General features: G+C 37.4%; 2 protein-coding genes across 6 annotated transcripts in view; both read right to left on the minus strand.

Moving 5' to 3' along the window:
- Duox (dual oxidase) overlaps positions 1-4,267 on the minus strand; it is a 12,764-nt gene extending 8,497 nt beyond the window's left edge. Inside the window, exons 1-5 of one of the 2 annotated variants that reach the window (XM_018517218.1) lie at positions 3,573-4,267; positions 2,692-2,775; positions 1,942-2,103; positions 942-1,129; positions 401-605 (exon numbers count right to left, since the gene is read on the minus strand). In XM_018517218.1, the coding sequence (XP_018372720.1) occupies positions 401-605; positions 942-1,129; positions 1,942-2,103; positions 2,692-2,775; positions 3,573-3,663 (730 nt within the window). In that variant the 5' untranslated portion in view covers positions 3,664-4,267. Of the gene's footprint in view, positions 1-400; positions 606-941; positions 1,130-1,941; positions 2,104-2,691; positions 2,776-3,572 lie in introns of those variants that run through there. The other variant, XM_018517219.1, reaches the window with a different exon arrangement.
- Positions 4,268-6,245: 1,978 nt separating this feature from the next.
- On the minus strand, positions 6,246-18,025 carry LOC108767400 (uncharacterized). Of its 4 annotated transcripts, none has more exons than XM_018517280.1 (10): positions 17,556-18,025; positions 17,044-17,087; positions 10,322-10,406; positions 10,137-10,251; positions 9,255-9,492; positions 8,718-8,949; positions 8,337-8,455; positions 7,873-8,016; positions 7,492-7,620; positions 6,246-6,800 (listed from the first exon to the last, which is right to left on the minus strand). In XM_018517280.1, exons 1-10 carry the CDS (start codon positions 17,653-17,655, stop codon positions 6,567-6,569), a joined length of 1,440 nt encoding a protein of 479 aa, XP_018372782.1. In that variant the 5' UTR covers positions 17,656-18,025; the 3' UTR covers positions 6,246-6,566. The 4 variants fall into 4 exon arrangements, with proteins under 4 accessions (XP_018372782.1, XP_018372783.1, XP_018372784.1 ...); XM_018517281.1 differs by having other exon boundaries at positions 10,137-10,233; positions 17,556-18,024; XM_018517282.1 differs by having other exon boundaries at positions 17,692-18,022.
- Between the last annotated feature and the right edge of the window lie 185 nt (positions 18,026-18,210).

The following is an 18,210-nucleotide window of genomic DNA, read 5'->3' on the forward strand; positions in this document are numbered from 1 at the left end:
ATCAAATTTGAAGAATTTTAAAAAGATATTTTTCAGAAATCTTCATAAGTTTAAAATATGAAAAATTTGTGTGTATAAAAATTATAAGAATTTTTATAAATATTACAAGAATTGTTTCCATGATAATAAGCAGGTGAAAACAAAGTGTTCTCGTCAGTTAAACTTTCTAGCTAAGCATAGACAGAATATTTTCTATTTGAAAAAAGTTTTATTCATAAGTATCTCGAGATCTTATCATTCACAACCGAGATGTTTACCGAACGAAAGGTGAGAAGAGTTACAGTGCGTAATTAAAAATCAGTTAGATAATATTCAGCTAGGCGGAGTGCTATTACGAATTTCTTGAGAAAGTCTTCGGGTTATTAATGGGATAAATTTATCCACGTAGATCCTCGCTTACGATATAGGCGCTCCGGGCTGAGCATTCGCATAACGTGCGGCACCGCGTGATTGAAGAGGGGCGCGCGCATGGTGTTCCTCACGGGAAATTGTCTCCTTTGCTCCATGAGGAGGCTGCCGTTCTCGAATGCGCGCATTGTATTGGCCCACGCCTCGCTGCTCGAATAGACGAAGCTGCCATCGATCCAGCTCGTGACTTTATTTATCTGCAATCTCACGTATTCAGAGCTACTTCTCACGGATCGCTGTCTTGGGGATCGGCGAAGCTTTTAACCGCTCTCGATCGAGAAGAAAGAAAAAAAAAAAAGTAAAACGAATATTGTGTTTCGCAACGAGAATGACCTATCGCCGTGGTATCCAGCGATAGATCATTAAACGTGACTGTAATTTAGATAAAGATCGAATCGGACGTTTGATGTCGTTATCATAACCGGCGAAAGTCAGATAAAGTCGAAAGTCTATTCCGCTCCCGGAAGTAAGGCCATGAAGTGATTCGCGCGGCGCTAGATTGACCCGGCACGCTCGAGAAAAGCGGGAATTACCTGTTCCCGCGGGCTGTTGGGGCTGCGCCCGGTTTGACGGTCGTAATCCGCTCGGAGGAATGGAATGTACTTGTTACCTTGGCACTCCTTGTCGAAAACCGGATCGCATTTGTCCACGTCGATTCGATGAAATTCTATGGGGCAACCACTTTCGCTGGCCATGATTATCTCCGACGTGACCAGCTGTCCTGAAAAGATTCACCGTTCGAGGATGTCGCGAGTCGCGTACGAGTTCCGGCAGGAAGATCTACGTATGTCGCGCGCGTCGCAAATTTATCCGATCTCTTGGATTGGTTTATAGTTTATATAATACTGTGCATTTTTTCGAACTACGAGGCAACAGGTTGACAGATGAACGTGACAATTAACTGTGTCTGCACGTGTACGTGTTCGCCTTTAGACAAATGAGGATTGTACAAGGCAAGTAATACAATATCTATGCTGTAGATAAAATCATACTGGGATGCACAATCGTGGCATGACTGATGGTAATCTATGTAGAACCAATTTATCCCTGTCTTATTGTTAAATAAATTTTGTTATATAGTATGGATTAAAAATGTAAATATTTCTTGATGACAAAATTTAGCACAACGCTTTGGATAACGCTCAGCTTAAATTTAAAGTATATTTTTTATATAAAATTTAAGACTTACATATAAAAAAGCCAAGATTTATATATTTATATAAGACATTTTATATAAAAATAAAAATTATTTTCTTTTCTTATTAAATCAAAGATTTTTAAATATATATTGTCATTATAGAGTAAATATTTTAGGTATAAAATAAAACAAATTTTTAAGTATTTTTTTTCTCTCTCTGTTTCTAAAAATTTAGTATCTTACTTTTAAATAAGGTATCACACAATTTAACAATTTTTTTCTTTCTTGCCTTTTTCAGTAGTAATAAAAAACCACTTATATTTTTGAGGACTATTCGCGATTTCCTGTTTTTTGTCTAACTCTACTTGTATATTATTATCCGTGATTATTCTCACCGAAGAAAGCGAACAATGCGGTTCGATTTTTCACCGACGGCAGGCCATCGTCGCCCTGCATGAATAGATCGCTGAGCTTCCGAGGAGATGGCCTGTCTTGGCCAGCCATCGCGTACACACCATCGGAATATGCCGCCGGAACCTTTCGGATTAGCCTACTGTCTATGGAGATACATGCGACTAGTATTAGAATAATTTTCCATGGACGATTACCTTTGCTGTGTCATGTAGAAATATAATCGCGGGGTCATCACTTTCATGTCTCATCAACTCTCCTAAGATTTCCCGCGTCATTCTCATGATTGATTAGTTAATTCTGATGTCCTTTCTTATTTGAATTTTCGATGTAAAATTGATAAAGCGTATTTAATTGAACAAACATATAATTTTCGCGTAAACAATCCCTGATAGCAAGTTACATCATTTTGTCGTCATTTTGACGTCAAAAGCTTGCTATTAGAGATAATTGTGTGATAGTAATTTTGTCAAAATCTATTTAAGAGAAATTTTTTGTTTCTTGTTGAGAATTATTGAGTCTCAAAAAAATTAATTAACTATTGTCAATAAAAAATTGAATAAAACGTGGAAAAATTCTAATAATTTGTTGAGATATTTCGAAATGCTTTCATTAGTAAATTTATTCAGTGAAAAGGAGAACGGATAGATTTTAATAAAGTGACAACCCTGACGTGCGTAATAATAAAACAGTGAAGGTATATTGGATTTTAGTACATAAATTCAAGTACTTGCCAATTGCACCCCAATCAGGATGTGCTAGATTGTTAAAAAATCCATCGTATCTCTGTTTATTGACCGCATGGCTGTGCCCTGCTCCTAAAATAGGCTTACTTTATATAAATAAATTCTCCACCGAAAGTTTACAATATAGCAATATTGTTCGCTGAGCGAACAATTGATTACCGATATTGATATCACGTTTAAATCGTGAGAGTTAATAATCCGATGAGCAACGAGTTCAGATGTAAAATACGATTTCTCCGTTCTTTAATTAATTATTAGAGGAGCGTAACGCTTTTCTATTATGATTAGGATATTCGAGGCAAAATAAATGTGCAAATAATCGAAAGTGGGTTAAAAGTATAGAACGAGTATTTAACGAGCTCTATAAAGAGCTACCGTAAAATTTCCATCTCTCGTTCCGATTTGGTCTGTAACTTTCGTAAATATTTTTTATCATAAATTAAATTAACATGATATTAATGTATATTTTTATTTCGCTTTCGGATTCTTATTCAAATTTGTTACGCTCTGTTTTATCGAGTTAATTATAGTTCCTTAGATGATACTTAATAAATAAGATTGAGAATTATTTTTTGTAGTCGGATATAATTCTTTGAGCGCGATTATTAAATTTATTTTAACAGATAATTTAAATAATTCATATAATAATACATATCTATTTTATATTAACAAATGTCGAGAATAGTTGTTAAAATTATTACTAAATTACTTTTTGCGTTATTAGTATCAGAAGTACGATACATTATTAGTATAAAAAATTTTGCATTTAAACTGAGAGTTTTATATAACGACCATTTCGGCAGCTCCCTTTTATGAGCGTCAAGACTGACAATGATAGGTGCCGGAACGATAACGGCGATTGTACTTACCGGTTTCAGCGGGTAATACGACCCAGAATGCCCAAGCGATCGCGCAGAGCGACGCGATGCTGCGGGCCGGCGGTCGTCGTCGTGTCATCATGTGTCACTCGTTCTCGCCTGGTCCACGCCCGTGCATTTCTCGTCTTCTTTTTCAGGCCCTTGGACGATCTCTTTTCTCTCTTTCTTTCTTGCTCTACTATCAACGGTGTCCTCGGGGACGCATGCCGTTGGTACCGTCTATCAGCGGGCGATATAAGAATGTGCCAACCGCGCGGCACATACGAATCTTTGGATTCACCGAAGTCCAAAGACGCGAACCGGTCCAGAGACTGAAAGGCGACGGAGCAGTGCGGTGGATTGTTCGCTACCACCTGGCAGTCTCGGCGAAGAAACGAAAGAGAGAAAGAGCTCACCGCGAGACACGAAGTGTGACAAAAATGCCGCCGTATGATTTTTCGACTGGTCCGGATGCGGCGATCACGTGTAGGCGCGCGGATAAGAATTGAAAAATGAAGGCGGTATGGCGCGCTCTCCGTAGCACCACGTGCCTGGTCCCGAGAAATGAAATCACCATCCGCTATCTCGCAGCACGGGCCCGTCGAGGAAACGGGACAGACGGGAGCAACGATGATACACGCGCGAGCCCCAAGAACGGCTGTGGCTGTCTCTCGGACTGTGGATCTGACTGTACGCTGGTCTGCGCCTCCGCCACCACACACAGTCGCTCTTGTGCGCTCTTGGTCGCGCGGTGAAAGTCGCCGGCCTATTTGTTTCGTTACCGCGAACGCGCGCCTCCTTCTCCTCCTCCTCGTCCTCCTCCATATCTGTCCCTCTCGCCGCCTCCTCCGCGGGCTACAACGTCGACGGCTTCAGTGTTCTTCAACCATTTTTCGTACGAGGCTTTCATTATGTTCATTTTTACCAAAATGTAGATTAACTTCAGCATACTCTTTATTTTTTTTTTCTTATTATTAGAACTAGATATAAAAAGTTGAGTCAAACCGAAATTAAAATTAATCTATATTGATAGAAATAGACATTAAAGATAAGAGTTGGCATTCATACATTCAATGGGGGGTTCTTATCTTATCAATATTTTTAATCGACTCAATTATGCAATTCGTTTTACGCTCATTTCTATACATCAATATAGATTAACTTTGTAATTAATCTTGGTCCAACTTACTCTTTATCTTTTTCCAATTTTTAGAACTGGAAGAAGATAAAAAGTAAGTTAGACCAAGATTAAAGGTAATCTACATTATTAGAAATGGGCATTAATGACAATTGAAATCTCAAACTCGTTTTATTTGGAAGAGCCTTATCGATGCCTAAAGCCGTTCCTATTAGATTGTTAGAGCCAACCGAGGCTCGAGGGATTCATCGTCTTTAGAAACATCCTATTTTAAGTAACGTTCGCGGGAACGGCATTCAAGGAGCGTACTCGCGGTGCACTTACTGCGGTCCCACGACTGTACTGGTTGAAAAACCACTGTACATGAAGGCGCGATGCCGCGCGGCGGCGGCGGCGGCGACGTCACCGCGGGCGCAGGCCTAGTTTTCGAGTCCGCGGCACCGATTACCCAAGGCGAAACCTCTCTCGAGTCCCTGCCGGTCGTTTCAAGGTCGAGCAACGTCGGATGGACGGTGCCGATGCGCACGTTAGAGACGACACGGAGGACACGGTACGTTCGTGTAATCAAGTCGCGACATTCCCCAGTGACTTTTTTTCTCCTCTTCGGCAGCCGCACTATCGTAGTGAAAATCCGTGTCAACGATGCAAGTCGACAAACGACGGTCGGAAAGAGTATAGGATAACACGCTGATACGTCACGTACCGACATCAATACAAACACAGCCGATTTACGAGTTGGCTCCACGTTTGTATTACGTTGGTATGTTGAACGTTGCATTTGATGATCAAGTAACGTTACATTCAATCAACAAAGAATATTTGCATTTGATGATTAAATAACGTTATCTTCAAACAGCACACAGATATTGTATTTGATGATTAAATAACACTAAATGTTCAAACAACAGAAGTCTGAATGAGATGTAAGGTGTGTTTTTAAAAAGATTAAGAATGTTTTTAAAACGTCTCTGTGACTGGCTATATTACGTAAAACACGTAATGATAATTATCTCGAACAATACGTTTGTATTGTTTAGGTTAATTATTGTTACGTATTGTAATTAATAGTACATCTCTTGTCGCGCTCTTGTTTCGAAACCGTAGACCTCTGTTTCAGATCCCAGATTCTCGCAATGTAATTTATACGCAGCTTAATTAGGCTGCTCATCGGGATTCGGGAAGATTCGACGATGGTGCTGTTGGCAGCCGGATACAAAAGGTGCGTCCGTCGGCGGCGTACTCGCATTATGACTCAACCCGGAGAGAAATCGCGTCTACTGTTCTCGACTGCTGGTCGATCTTTTATCGCCCTTGGCACAAATCGGCACTTGGAAAAGGAGATCACGCATTGTTGTGTACAGCGCGTTCACGCAGCCGCTTCTTTCGGAAGTGCGAGATCTTTCGAGAGGTCTTTCACCTTCCTCCGTCGCGAGTCAAAGGTGACTCCTCGACGCCGTCCGAAAAGGATGAAATATCACCCGCATAAATCAAAATGCGTTTTTCCAGGGATTCCCCGGTCTTGTTCAATCGCAAGAATGGGATGCACGTGTAAAAGAACTTGTTTATTCGTATACCATCGTTTGCATACAGAATCATCGAATGAAAACTTTCGTTTCGTGGAAGGAACGAGATCATCGCAAATCGTTCGCGATCGTCGTGAAATAAAAAAAAAGAAGGATTGTGTATAACTCATCGACGTCGTACTTTCGTTCGTGTATTTATTGTCGCGTCGAAAGGCATATTAGCGCGCTCGTTAGAAAATATTTCGTTCCGGTACAAATACTTAAAGTACACCCGTGCTTTCGTGCAAATCCACTCGCACATACTGTGGGAAGATGGACGGAGAGATCGCAGGTGTCGAGTGGCGGTCACTTGGAGTTTGAGTTCGAGGGGTAGTAGTAAACCACCGCAGGTGCTGGCAGTTGCCAATGAGCGGCATGGAGCTCAATCAGTTGCAGGAGAGTCCTCTTCACCGGTGGCAGCGTCGTCTCCTCTGCTAGGAAGGCGTCGCGCACGCTGCCGAGCAGTTGCTGTAGTTGCGCGGGCAACTCTGCGTCCAGGTCCTTGCCGATGCACGTGAGGATGAAGAATAGGCAGTTCGTCTATGATATAGACGAAGAAAGAGATCAACCTTTTATTGAATTTCGACGAACTTCAATTCGATCAAAGATCGGTTCGTAGTAATTCGGAGAATGATGTAAGTTCATTCGGTCGTGCGAAATCTACCTTGGGACGCATTCAGATTCCCACCCGAGTACTCTCTACATATCTTTGTTTACACATTAGGTGAACAAGAGTAAAATGATGCTTGGATAGGAATTCGAATATAGCTTTGGATGCAATTTCATATTTGTATAGATTTACCTCATATTTACGTTGAACTCTGTAATTTTGGTTCAAAATTGAAACGGAATAATAAGAAATTTTGTGAATTAAATACCGAAATCCTTAATAGACTTTATTATGCTGTTTGGCAAAATATATTTTATAATTCTAAATGTTACGAAATTACATTTCACTTTTACACTTACAAATTAGATTAGTGTGTAATAGTTTGAGGCTGTGTTCCACTTAACGCTCGCGAGCATCGTTTGTTCCTGTTTAACATTTGATAAAACAAGGATGAAATGATTCCACGAGCGTTGTAAGCATTCATTGGAATGCAGCCTTAATATGTCAATACATATTAGTGCGTCCAACCGAATTCGTTACAAGGATGAAGTTAATAAATTCTGTTTTGTCGCAGGCCGATAGTTTTGTTTTATAACACTCGTCAATCGAGCTCAGGCTTACCTCGGTAAGTGAATTGATGGCGGGTGGCTGCAGACAATCCTGGCAACATTTCCAAAGCAGCGTGAGCAGCACGCGTCCGGGAGGAACGCCCTCCTGCTGTGTCTTCAATTGTAGTTGCCGTCGTTTCAACTGAAACAACGCGATTATGCACGTTTATGCGGGCACGCTCGAAAGCTTACCGTCATAACATACAGCAGATGATAAAAAACAAAACAACGAGTATATAAATTGAAATAAACGCTAAATTATACGTTAGATCGAAAATTGATCCGTTTCTTTTCATTACACGGAGGTATCATTGCAGTCGTAACCAGTCAGTACATTTCTTATGGGGATAATGGATACCTCGTGATGAACGTGTCATTATGTGCTTAGTTATACCTGGCAATACATCTCGTTGAGAAACATCATAAAGGCTGAGTACCGATGGCAGGTCGTGCCGTCGTGCAGTAATCTAGCGCGATCCTGGTACCATTGTTGGCACGTATTTAGCAAAGATTCCAGGAAAGTTTCCTTTGTTTCTTTCTGTACGTAAAACGTATCTCAAGTTATATATTTCATCTTGTGTGCGTCACATTAAGATCATCGTCTAAATTAGAATATTACCGTTTGTGCAATTCTTTTAAATACACATAAAATAAGATGAAACGCAAACAATAGCTATATTTAATAGCAAACGACTATATTTTTTATAATTTATTTATATTTTTTTAAATTAAAAAAGATGAAGTTTTTTAAAATATCTTATTTTTATTTCTTTTACATTTGGTGAAAAGATGAACAGCGAGTGTTCATTGTCGATCTTTTTGATCAATTTTACGAAAGGATAATGAAAAAGAAATAACCTCTATAATTGTGATGCAAATTTTAGCTGCCGGCTCGGCATACTTGCGATTCTCCACTACCCTACCCAGAATGTGTCGTACTAGTTCCATCAACGTTCTCGCATTTAAAATATTCGGATCTGTCAACAACATACATTAACGCCAATTATTTTCAATAATTTTGTAATCGTTAAATTTTTAATTATTGGCATTTTTCAATATTTTATCATCAAAGAAACCTTATAGTTAGAAATACTATTTTGTCTATTTTTGTTGAATTGCTATGTTGCAATGATAGATCACACTATAAAGTATGTAATGTACAATTCGATTGAAACGTGATCTATTTAAGTCCTTAAGCTTAATGCATTCTAGTAACTGATAGTAGACAAACTCTCTTACCTTCTATCGCTCGCAAAAGTATATCTTGAACAGGCGAGGGGAATTTCCCAAGCTCGGAGGCCTCCGCGATATAGAGTGCTTTAGCAGCTAATACATCCGTTGAGTTCATGCTCTTCGAGCGCTTCAGGCCATAAGTCGATACGAATGTGTGCGATTTGGTAAGCTTGCCCGGTTTCACAGAATTAGTTTTGACTTCGTTTTGTTCCACATTGAAATGTACCCGATTCGCGGCCTAATGGACAAAATAATCTTTTATCTAAACTTAAGAGCCTCTCTCTTAAGTTAACGACAAGTTAACGACCGTTCTGCATTCAATCTTAAATTAAACCGGATGAATGGCTTTCCGTTCCATTTTTTTTAATTTCTCTTTTTAATTTTGCGCACAGCTTATGTTTCTGGATGTCTTCCAGTAAGAGACATAAATGACATAGTGTAACGACAAAAAGAACCATAACATCCTTATTCGCTAATTTTAAACAAAGATGCTATAATTATTGTGCATCGCTTGCTAGAAAGCACTATCTGTGTCTCACTTACGTGCAAAATGTTCCCGCTGGATGCAGACGTGTCTAATGGATGGAACTGTCGAAATGTGGAATTTGCTGTCGCGTGATGGCCACTCTGAGAATGACGGGACGGTAGCTGGTGCTGTTGCTGTTGTTGCAGAGGATGTTGTAGCTGTTGTTGCTGAGCGTAGAGATAACGGTGTATATTACCGCTCGATTTACTGTGCTGCAGATAATACGAGGAGCGCTCTGATGCATTATTCCGAGACCTATAATTGAGATACATGTCCCTTTAGATTATTTACAGATCGGTCCAAATTCAGAATCGTGTCTGATAGCGAATTCGGTTCGACGCACTACTGCGTATTAAAGCCGTTGTACTCTGATTTAATCTGTATAATATATAAGCAAAATGCAAATATTTCAAATATAAAATACAAATTTTACTTAACAGCACAATCCGTTTTTATATTTACTAAATACACATTTTTATGTTAATTTATGTATAACGACTTTAACGTGCACCAGTGTGCGCATCAGATTCATCCATTCAAATTCGCTATGAGATCTTGGGGAGTCCGGGCATTTGTTCGACCAATGTTTTTTTATCAACATTGAACATATATTTATATTATTATTGCTATTGTAAATAATTTAGCAATTAAGTTGAATTTAAAAAAGTAATTTCTGATTTAAATATTTTCTCATAAAAAGACAGAAATCGTTCATTAAACAAATCATTTTGATGTTACAGCGTTAAATATATAAAAAAATCCAGATTATTTTATTATTTTTATTATCATTAACGTTAAAATCTCTGAACGGTTTCAGAAACAGCGTCGTGACTCAACTCAACCAATGTTCACACGGCGACAGTACACTATTTAAATATAGTCCGCTGCTTCATACTCACTTAGGATGCGAATCGTTCTGCTTCATCGTAAATTCTTTAGCGTGCACGTTTAGTCGAAGATTAGTGACGTTCGCCGTGGTTCCTTCCGCTCTCCCACCTAGAGGTGACCATGAAACTAAGACGACTCGAATGATAAGATTACGATACGATATGTGTTCGTCACTTAATAGCCGGAGAATACAAACCTGGGGGTCGGTATATTTCTAAGGACGGTTTGGACTTGGGGGTGGCTACGTTATTACTTCCTTTCTGTGGAACCGCATCCCTCATCTAAAGAGAACAAAAAAAAATACACATCACGCATAAGACACGCAAGAACCTAATGAGTCTGTCCTCGAAGCACCTTCGAGTGTGTCTCGAGTTCGTGGAAATCTTTTACTCGCTACAGAATTATATCATAGCGAGGCTACAAATAATTGAGAATAATTGCACTATCTATATCAAAAGTTAATATCAAGTCAAACTTTCCGATTTAATTGCCACTTATGCAAATGGAAAACGTAGAAAAATGATTCAGCATCCGGAAAGTGTGTGTGACTAGCTTTAACTTTTTAATGTTATTATATATAATATTTATTTCATTGATATAGATTTTATGATATTTCAGATATGTAATAATTTTGTAAAATTGAAATAGTATAAAATAGTGTTAATGTTTTCAAGTGTATCATGTTCTATTTTTCAATGTATGACACATCAAATAAAGTAACACGATGATGTGTGTGTAGTTGAGCTTTACAACATATAATTTTACAATGTAACCGAAATTTTCATCATGATAAAAATTATTCCTGGAAAATAATTTTTCCTCTCAGATGCGTTAAAAATTTTCAAAACAGTGTATATAACACTTAAATATTTATGTAAAGACGTGAAGATCAATTTCACTCAAACGGAATAATCTTAAACAAAACGCCAAGTTCAGGACTTCTTTTGTCCTCTCGTTAATAAGCAAAAATTATTTCTAAATATCCTGCACAATTTGCTGAAAAACGTCTTTGACCATACTTGCAAATGTAATTCCAAAATCTGAAGTTTTAAAATAATCTTTCTAATCAACAAAATCTTGGCATTCGCTTCTCGCGTTGTATATATGCTGCTTAACCACGTACATTATTCACTATAGTGCTTACAGGATGTTTCTTAAATACTGTCCAATATTCGGAATTGATTTTAAAAATTATTTTATGAAAAAAGTTCGTATTAATGAATATATATGTGTGGTCCCAAAAAGATTTCAAAACTACAAGATTAAAATTTTTATAAAATTAATATTTTTATTTTAGTACTTAAATGAATAAAGATTTCTTGTTCAACTTTGAGCTAGTAAATAGACAAGGTATTATCTTCATTTGTTGTGCCAATAGTTGTTTTGTAAGAAATCAATGGCATAGAAACATACATACACATACACAACGCATACAGAGTTAAGTAATAATATTACTAATACTACTATACTCCAAACTTTTACTTTCGATGGTTGGAATTTTTTTGTAGATTTTTTTATTTCATTACGGTACAATCTCATTAAAGATTCTCCAAAAAAAAAAAAAAAAATCTTTTATATCTTTCTTAAAAACTATTAAGTCATTGAACGATAGCTGTAGAATTTCTAATTTACTGTATTTTTGAAACGAGCTAGATTTTTGAGACCGTGTGTTTATATTTGTTTTTATAAAATAATCTCAAAAATCAATTTCTAAAATAATTGAACAATATTTAGGAAACACTCTATATATACCGTATATGACAGAATGTATAATAAAGAGCGTACACATACATATATTTCGTTGTAATGTACGCCACAATAAATGCAACAAGTATATTGGCTAAATGCACAGGCTCGTTATGGTAACATATCGCGAAGCATGCGGGATGTTAAATGTATATACTATACGTTACACGCCGTGGACTCAATTTAAACGCGTGGGTTTAATTTACGCGCCAATTTATTGTCACGGACAATACCATATTATGAATACTAATTGTAAATAAATTAATCTAGGTGATTAAAAAACAATAGATTGCGTGGATTGGTCTATTCGACTGTCTCTAAGAGACAGTAAATGTCTCCAACAAGAAATATTCCAAATAAAAAATTTTTATCTGGTTTTTACACACACATTACGTGTTTCATTTATTCTCTTTCATAAAATTTATAGTTTCACAAAAGAAAAATAAATAAATCAAGATAAAAAAACAGACAAAAAAAAATTGATAATTGCAATGCAAAGGCGAAGCCTCTCTGTTTTATAAATTAAACATTTATAAAATTTTCATCAATTCTTTAAATCGTCTTCTTTCGCAGGAGAAAGAGAAAATACATACGAAATTGGAAGTACACTGCCATTGTGTTTATATCGCTGTTTTAGATCGCGCTTACAAGAAATGCAATGTTATCACGCGATTTTTCAGTTTGCACATGAAAAGAATGAACAGCATTATTCTAATTGAAGATAATCTGACTAATTAAGAATAACAGTATAATATTAATGAAACAAAGCATTTTATCAAAATTAAAACATGACGTATTTATTTCATTAATATCTAATTAATGAATTAACAAGATTATCTTTAATAATCAGGATGTTTACTGAAATCTTGCACAAAAATTCTGTGGATTTTCTAGGTATTGTTATTCAAAATTCCAGATAAAATTAAAGAATTTTTTAAATTCAATTTCAAAATAAATTGGAATGCGAGCATCAAGCTATATATTGAAAATTAGTAGAAGAGAGGAATTCCAATACAATGTCTATAATTTTGTAGAGGTAATATGTACAATATTTTGTACAATAGAACCGCATAACATGTAGAATAGTATAAGGAAGGTTCACTACAAACAAAATACTATCAGTCATTCCATTTTGCTAAGTATTATCTTCTACTGTCTTGATCTTTTTAATAAAAATTCGCGAAACACGCAAAAATATACATTAATATACGCGAACGTGTATGTCGTATTCATTGCTAATTGTCAATATTTACATTATCAAGAAAAAAATTTTTTTAATGTTTTCAAAAAGAGATAATTTCAGTCATTTTTAAAAGTAAAATTCCAAAAATTTTCCAATAAGAGATCCAATAAAATTCCACAAAAATCTCTAATTTCCAAAGGTAAAAAAAGTCTCCCGAAAATTCCAAGTTTTCCAGGTTTTTCCAAGTAATAAACATCCTGTTCAACTAGATTGCTGTTAGCTAACGCTGTTTATACACCAATCTGTTTCCATGCACGTCGTCTTCCTATTCGCGCGCGTCAGTATATCCGGATAGATTTTGCGAATCTGCCAAGAGACGCGCCGAGTATCGTTCTCATCGTCATTCACGTTACGATCATCAAGAAATAATTGCAAACGGAACAGGGACAAAACAATAAATAAAGCACCTCGTGTGCTTTCGATAAGCGCACGATACCGTAACGTCCGTAACAATACCTTATTTTTATCCCGCGAGTTGCATGACGCGCTTCGACAGTCGGAAATATCGAGAAATGTCACCGATATAACGCAGAATGACTCAACTGTGTGGAACCATGACTCTCTCGACAGATCGAAAACAGATGTTGCGGACACCGACATAATTTCGATGATTTCAGATCTCAGCGTTACGTACGCATACATATCATGAAAAAAAAAATTTCACCGATCTCGACAGAGGCCGTTCTTTAGTTAGTCAAAGCTGATCGCAGTCTAACCGAGTCTAAACGATGATCGCGACTCCTCCTCCTACTGGATGTCGAGTGGATCCAAAGAGAGAGGGAAACGGACAATCAATTAAACCTCGCTTCAATTTAACGTAGTAGTTACGTTTATTTGTTACATCTAATGCCCGTTTCTCGGTTTCTATCAATTTAGATTAACCTTACTCTTGATTTCAACTTATTTTTTATCTTTTTCCAAGGCCAGTTCAACTTATTCATTGTCTCTTTCCAATTCTAAAATTAAAAAGAGATGGGAAACAAATTAACTTCGGTTAAGAGTTAACCGTGAGTTGTGGAACTGAGTCATAAAAGACAACGCTGGTGTATCTTTCTGCGTCGCTTTTCATCAATACATCGGAAGAAAAAAATCTAACCCAGCTAACACAAAGCTGTTAGCTGTAACGTGCCCGTTAATTGTAATTTCCCACTCAACAATATAACTGTAATATAACACGTGTTATATTACAGTTATATTGTTGATTGGGAAATTACAACTAACGAGTACGTTACATGCAACATTGTGTTAGCTGGGAAGCTTGTTCGAGAAACAAGGGGTGCTTTTGATGACACAAGTGAACGAAAGTATCGTTCTATTTTTGTTAGATGAATGGAATTTATTGAATAGAACGACGCTACAATGTTGACACGTGGAATGAAAAGGTCCCTGTATTTTCACCGAGATAAAAAATCACAGGGAGAGAATAAATTCGCGATGAGGAGGAGAGGGGGAAGAAACGACGAACGACTCACAGTGAAGAGCGTGCGAGAATCATCCTTTCCAAGGTCCAACGATCGGATGCTACCGAGATCCTTCTTCTTGCACACGGGTCACTGTTATAGCAGACACACCGGACCGACCGGACGGAACGGAACCTCGCGGCGGCGGCGGCGGTGGCGTTCCGCACTGTTCCGCACGCACGTGTACGCACGGAGGCGAATTTCCGGTCCAAAAGACGTCGTTTCCCGACGAGAGACGCGACTTTTCCGCGTCGAACGTGCGTTCGTGCGTGCGTACGTGCGTCGTCGTCGTCGTCGTCGCCGTTGTCGTCGTCACGTCTTCGCTCGCGCATACAGGGCCTCCTCTCCGATGACCGAGGACTAATAATAGTCACGGCGTAGCCACGAGCGAACGCAAGTGAACGCTATATATCTACGTGCGACGCTGTGTATACGTATTAAAGTATGTACGCCGCTACTCCGCGCGAGAAAAGACTGAAATATCCAACGGGAGTCGGCACGCCGCGTCGCGACGCTTCTCTCTCTCTCTCTCTCTTTCTCTGTTTCTCTCGAGTCGATCATGGGATCGGAGCGAGATCGGGAATATCAGGCTAGTAGTCATCGGTTCTTATTTCAAGATTGTCTTAAGTAATGTCTTAAAAGATACTAAATACTGCTTTGTGGTCGATATTCAGTCTGTTTTTATCTTAAGAAACGTCTTAAGATGCTAATACAGCCCTTTGATTAGCTTATGATATTTTAAGATTGTACTTAAGACGGTCCTAAATATAAGATTCGGTCATGGGTACTTTTCATTTAGTGACACAAGCAGCGTTCTATTTTTTTAAGCCTTGTGTCCACGATGCTAAAAATCGGTCCGAGATCTCGGACAGAGAAAAAATTAACAAATAACGGTCATGGGTACTTTTCATTTAGTGACACAAGTCGACATAAGCAGCGTTCTATTTTTTTTAAGCCTTGTGTCCACGATGCTAGAAATCGGTCCGAGATCTCGGACAGAGAAAAAATTAACAAATCACATTGGAATAATTTGATCGCATGACCGTTGCGATTGGTCAATGCTTTCTTCATCCGAGATCTCGGACCGATTTTTAGCATCGTGAACACAAGGCATTCGGAGAATAACAAAGATAGAACGACCCTTGTGTTGACTTGTGGCACCAAATGGAAAAAACTCTTTGAACCTATCGGTCTATAATTCACGCTATTCTCCGCCGGCGGCGGAGTTAAAAAAGGTGATTTGTTTACCAACGCTGCGGACACTTTGATTGATTCCGCTGGTAGCGAGATAGAACTTTTTGTCATTGTCTCTTATTTTGTTATTGTCGCGAGATTTCATCGATGTTTATGTGAACACACGCGAATTGCCTTCATGCAGATAAAGATTTCTTCTGTGCTTTCATGATGATCTAATATCTCCGACTATAAAACGATGGATTTTTGCATAACTTCTATATTCTTAGCACCTATGGCATTACTATATTATATGTTTATTATTTACATTTTACATAAATCTTATCACACTTTTATCTTGCGTATGTGCCATTTAAAAGAATGTGAAGGATTAAAGAAAATTTTCTTATTGAAATAGAGAGATTGGTCTCTGTATTGAAGAATGTTTGATCTCTAAGTATGTATTAATCCAACATTATTAATGACTATTTTTATACCAATGTAAATAATTTTGATTAACTTATACTTTTTACCTTTTTCTAAACATTAGAAAAAGATAAATAGTAAATTAAATCAAGATTAAAAACAATTTACATTGATAAAAATAGATATAAATCCCAAATACTATAAATATAATGTTATTTAATAAATACTATACCTATTTTCTATATGATTATCGTAATAAAAATATGTATAATATATATATGGAATAACTAAAATAAACGAAGAAAACGTTACATATAATTTACATTTTATTTATAATTGCAAGTATATCAAACGTAATAAATTAAGAAAAAAATATATTTCAATTGATTTTTTATATTTTTTGCACTTTACAACAATCATTTAATAAGAATAACACGACATAAAGTATTAATTTTATTAAATTTTCCACTTTAGCAAAATAATAATTGAATTAAGGCATTAATAAATTACAAAAATCTCATCTTCAAAAATAAAGATGATTATGGAAATTGTATAATACTCTGTTTTGCAAATTTTTACTATGTGATGTCATAATTTGTCGCTTTCGCATGATTTTTACCGTCATCGCGGACTACATTCCTCTGAATGGATCCATTGTTTATTCACATGTCTGGCATTAAAGTTCTATTCATCTCGTTTCGCATTCGATCAGGAACAATGATTATAGAAATATGATGAATTCGAGGAAATCCCTAATCTCGCTGTTAATACACTAATATTAAAAAAAAACGCACCAACAGGTTTGAGAAGTATACGAAGTTGAGAGTCTACTCACTATAAAATTAACATAATAATGGCTGAAGGTCTCACCTTCGTCAGCGCTCCATTCGCGCGAGTTGCTCGCACCATTCTCGCTCTTTATTTATTACCAAACATTCAATGAAGATCAATGTTAGTGCCGCATCAGGATTATCTTCACAGTATATTTTTTACATTTTACGCAACTCGACAAACAATCTCAATCAAAGTGAGTTTCTCCTTTTTAATCGTTTTTCGACGAGAATTTCAATCGTTGATGAAAACAAAAACCCTCGATCTATGATAAATCTCTAAGATGCCCGATTCCACCAATATAAAATTAACTTTAATCTCGGTTCGATTTACTCTTCATCTCTTTCTAATTTCAATGACCATTTTTACCAACGTAGTTTAATTATAATCTCGGTTCAACTGATTTAATTCTTCATTTTTTTCTATTTCTTATCTCTAAAAATAAGAAAAAAATGAAATATTGAACGGGGATTAAAATTAATCTACATTAGTAGAAACGGACATTAGCACAAACATTCTATAAACAGTAAATTATAAAAAGTTAATCTTACATTGATGAAACCGGGGCTGAGTCGCGCTTATTATTTCAAAATGATGCCCTTTGTCCCCACGTTTTGCCGAATTTTTCGCAGCACTTTTGTCGGAACTCATTAGAGATATTTAAAACGACCATAAAATGCTGAATACCTGTCGCGAAACGTTCACGATCACGTCACTCCCGGCGCGACTCGATTTCTAAGCGCGATCGACGGCGCTCGTCGTCTACGCCTCGCTCGATCCAGCCAATCGATCATCCGACCGAATGCAGCAGAATGCAGTCGTATCGCGTCACTCGTCGAAGCTATAGATATCGTTTCCCAATTATTGCGACGATGATTCACCTCGTGCTGGATAACGGGCGCTATTAGCACCTTTTCGGAGTTCCTCCCGCGCGTTCAAATCACCGAGAATTGTTATTCCGGAGATTTCCGGAAGAGAACCGGACGCGAGAGCTACAACGCGGTACCGATGCTGTCACGCCGATGACTGGACATGTACACGGCGTGCACACACCTAACATTACTTAATACGCGATTTGCGTAGTAGGCGGCCACGCACCGCCTCCGTACACCTGCCGACGCGGATCACCGACGGAAAGGAAAATAAAATAAAAAAAAAAAAAGTTATACCGCGCCCCCGGATCGGAGCGCCGTTTATATCGGTCAT

Source organism: Trachymyrmex cornetzi, unplaced genomic scaffold (assembly GCF_001594075.2).
Source record: "Trachymyrmex cornetzi isolate Tcor2-1 unplaced genomic scaffold, Tcor1.1 scaffold67, whole genome shotgun sequence".
NCBI classification, from domain to species: Eukaryota; Metazoa; Arthropoda; class Insecta; order Hymenoptera; family Formicidae; genus Trachymyrmex; species Trachymyrmex cornetzi.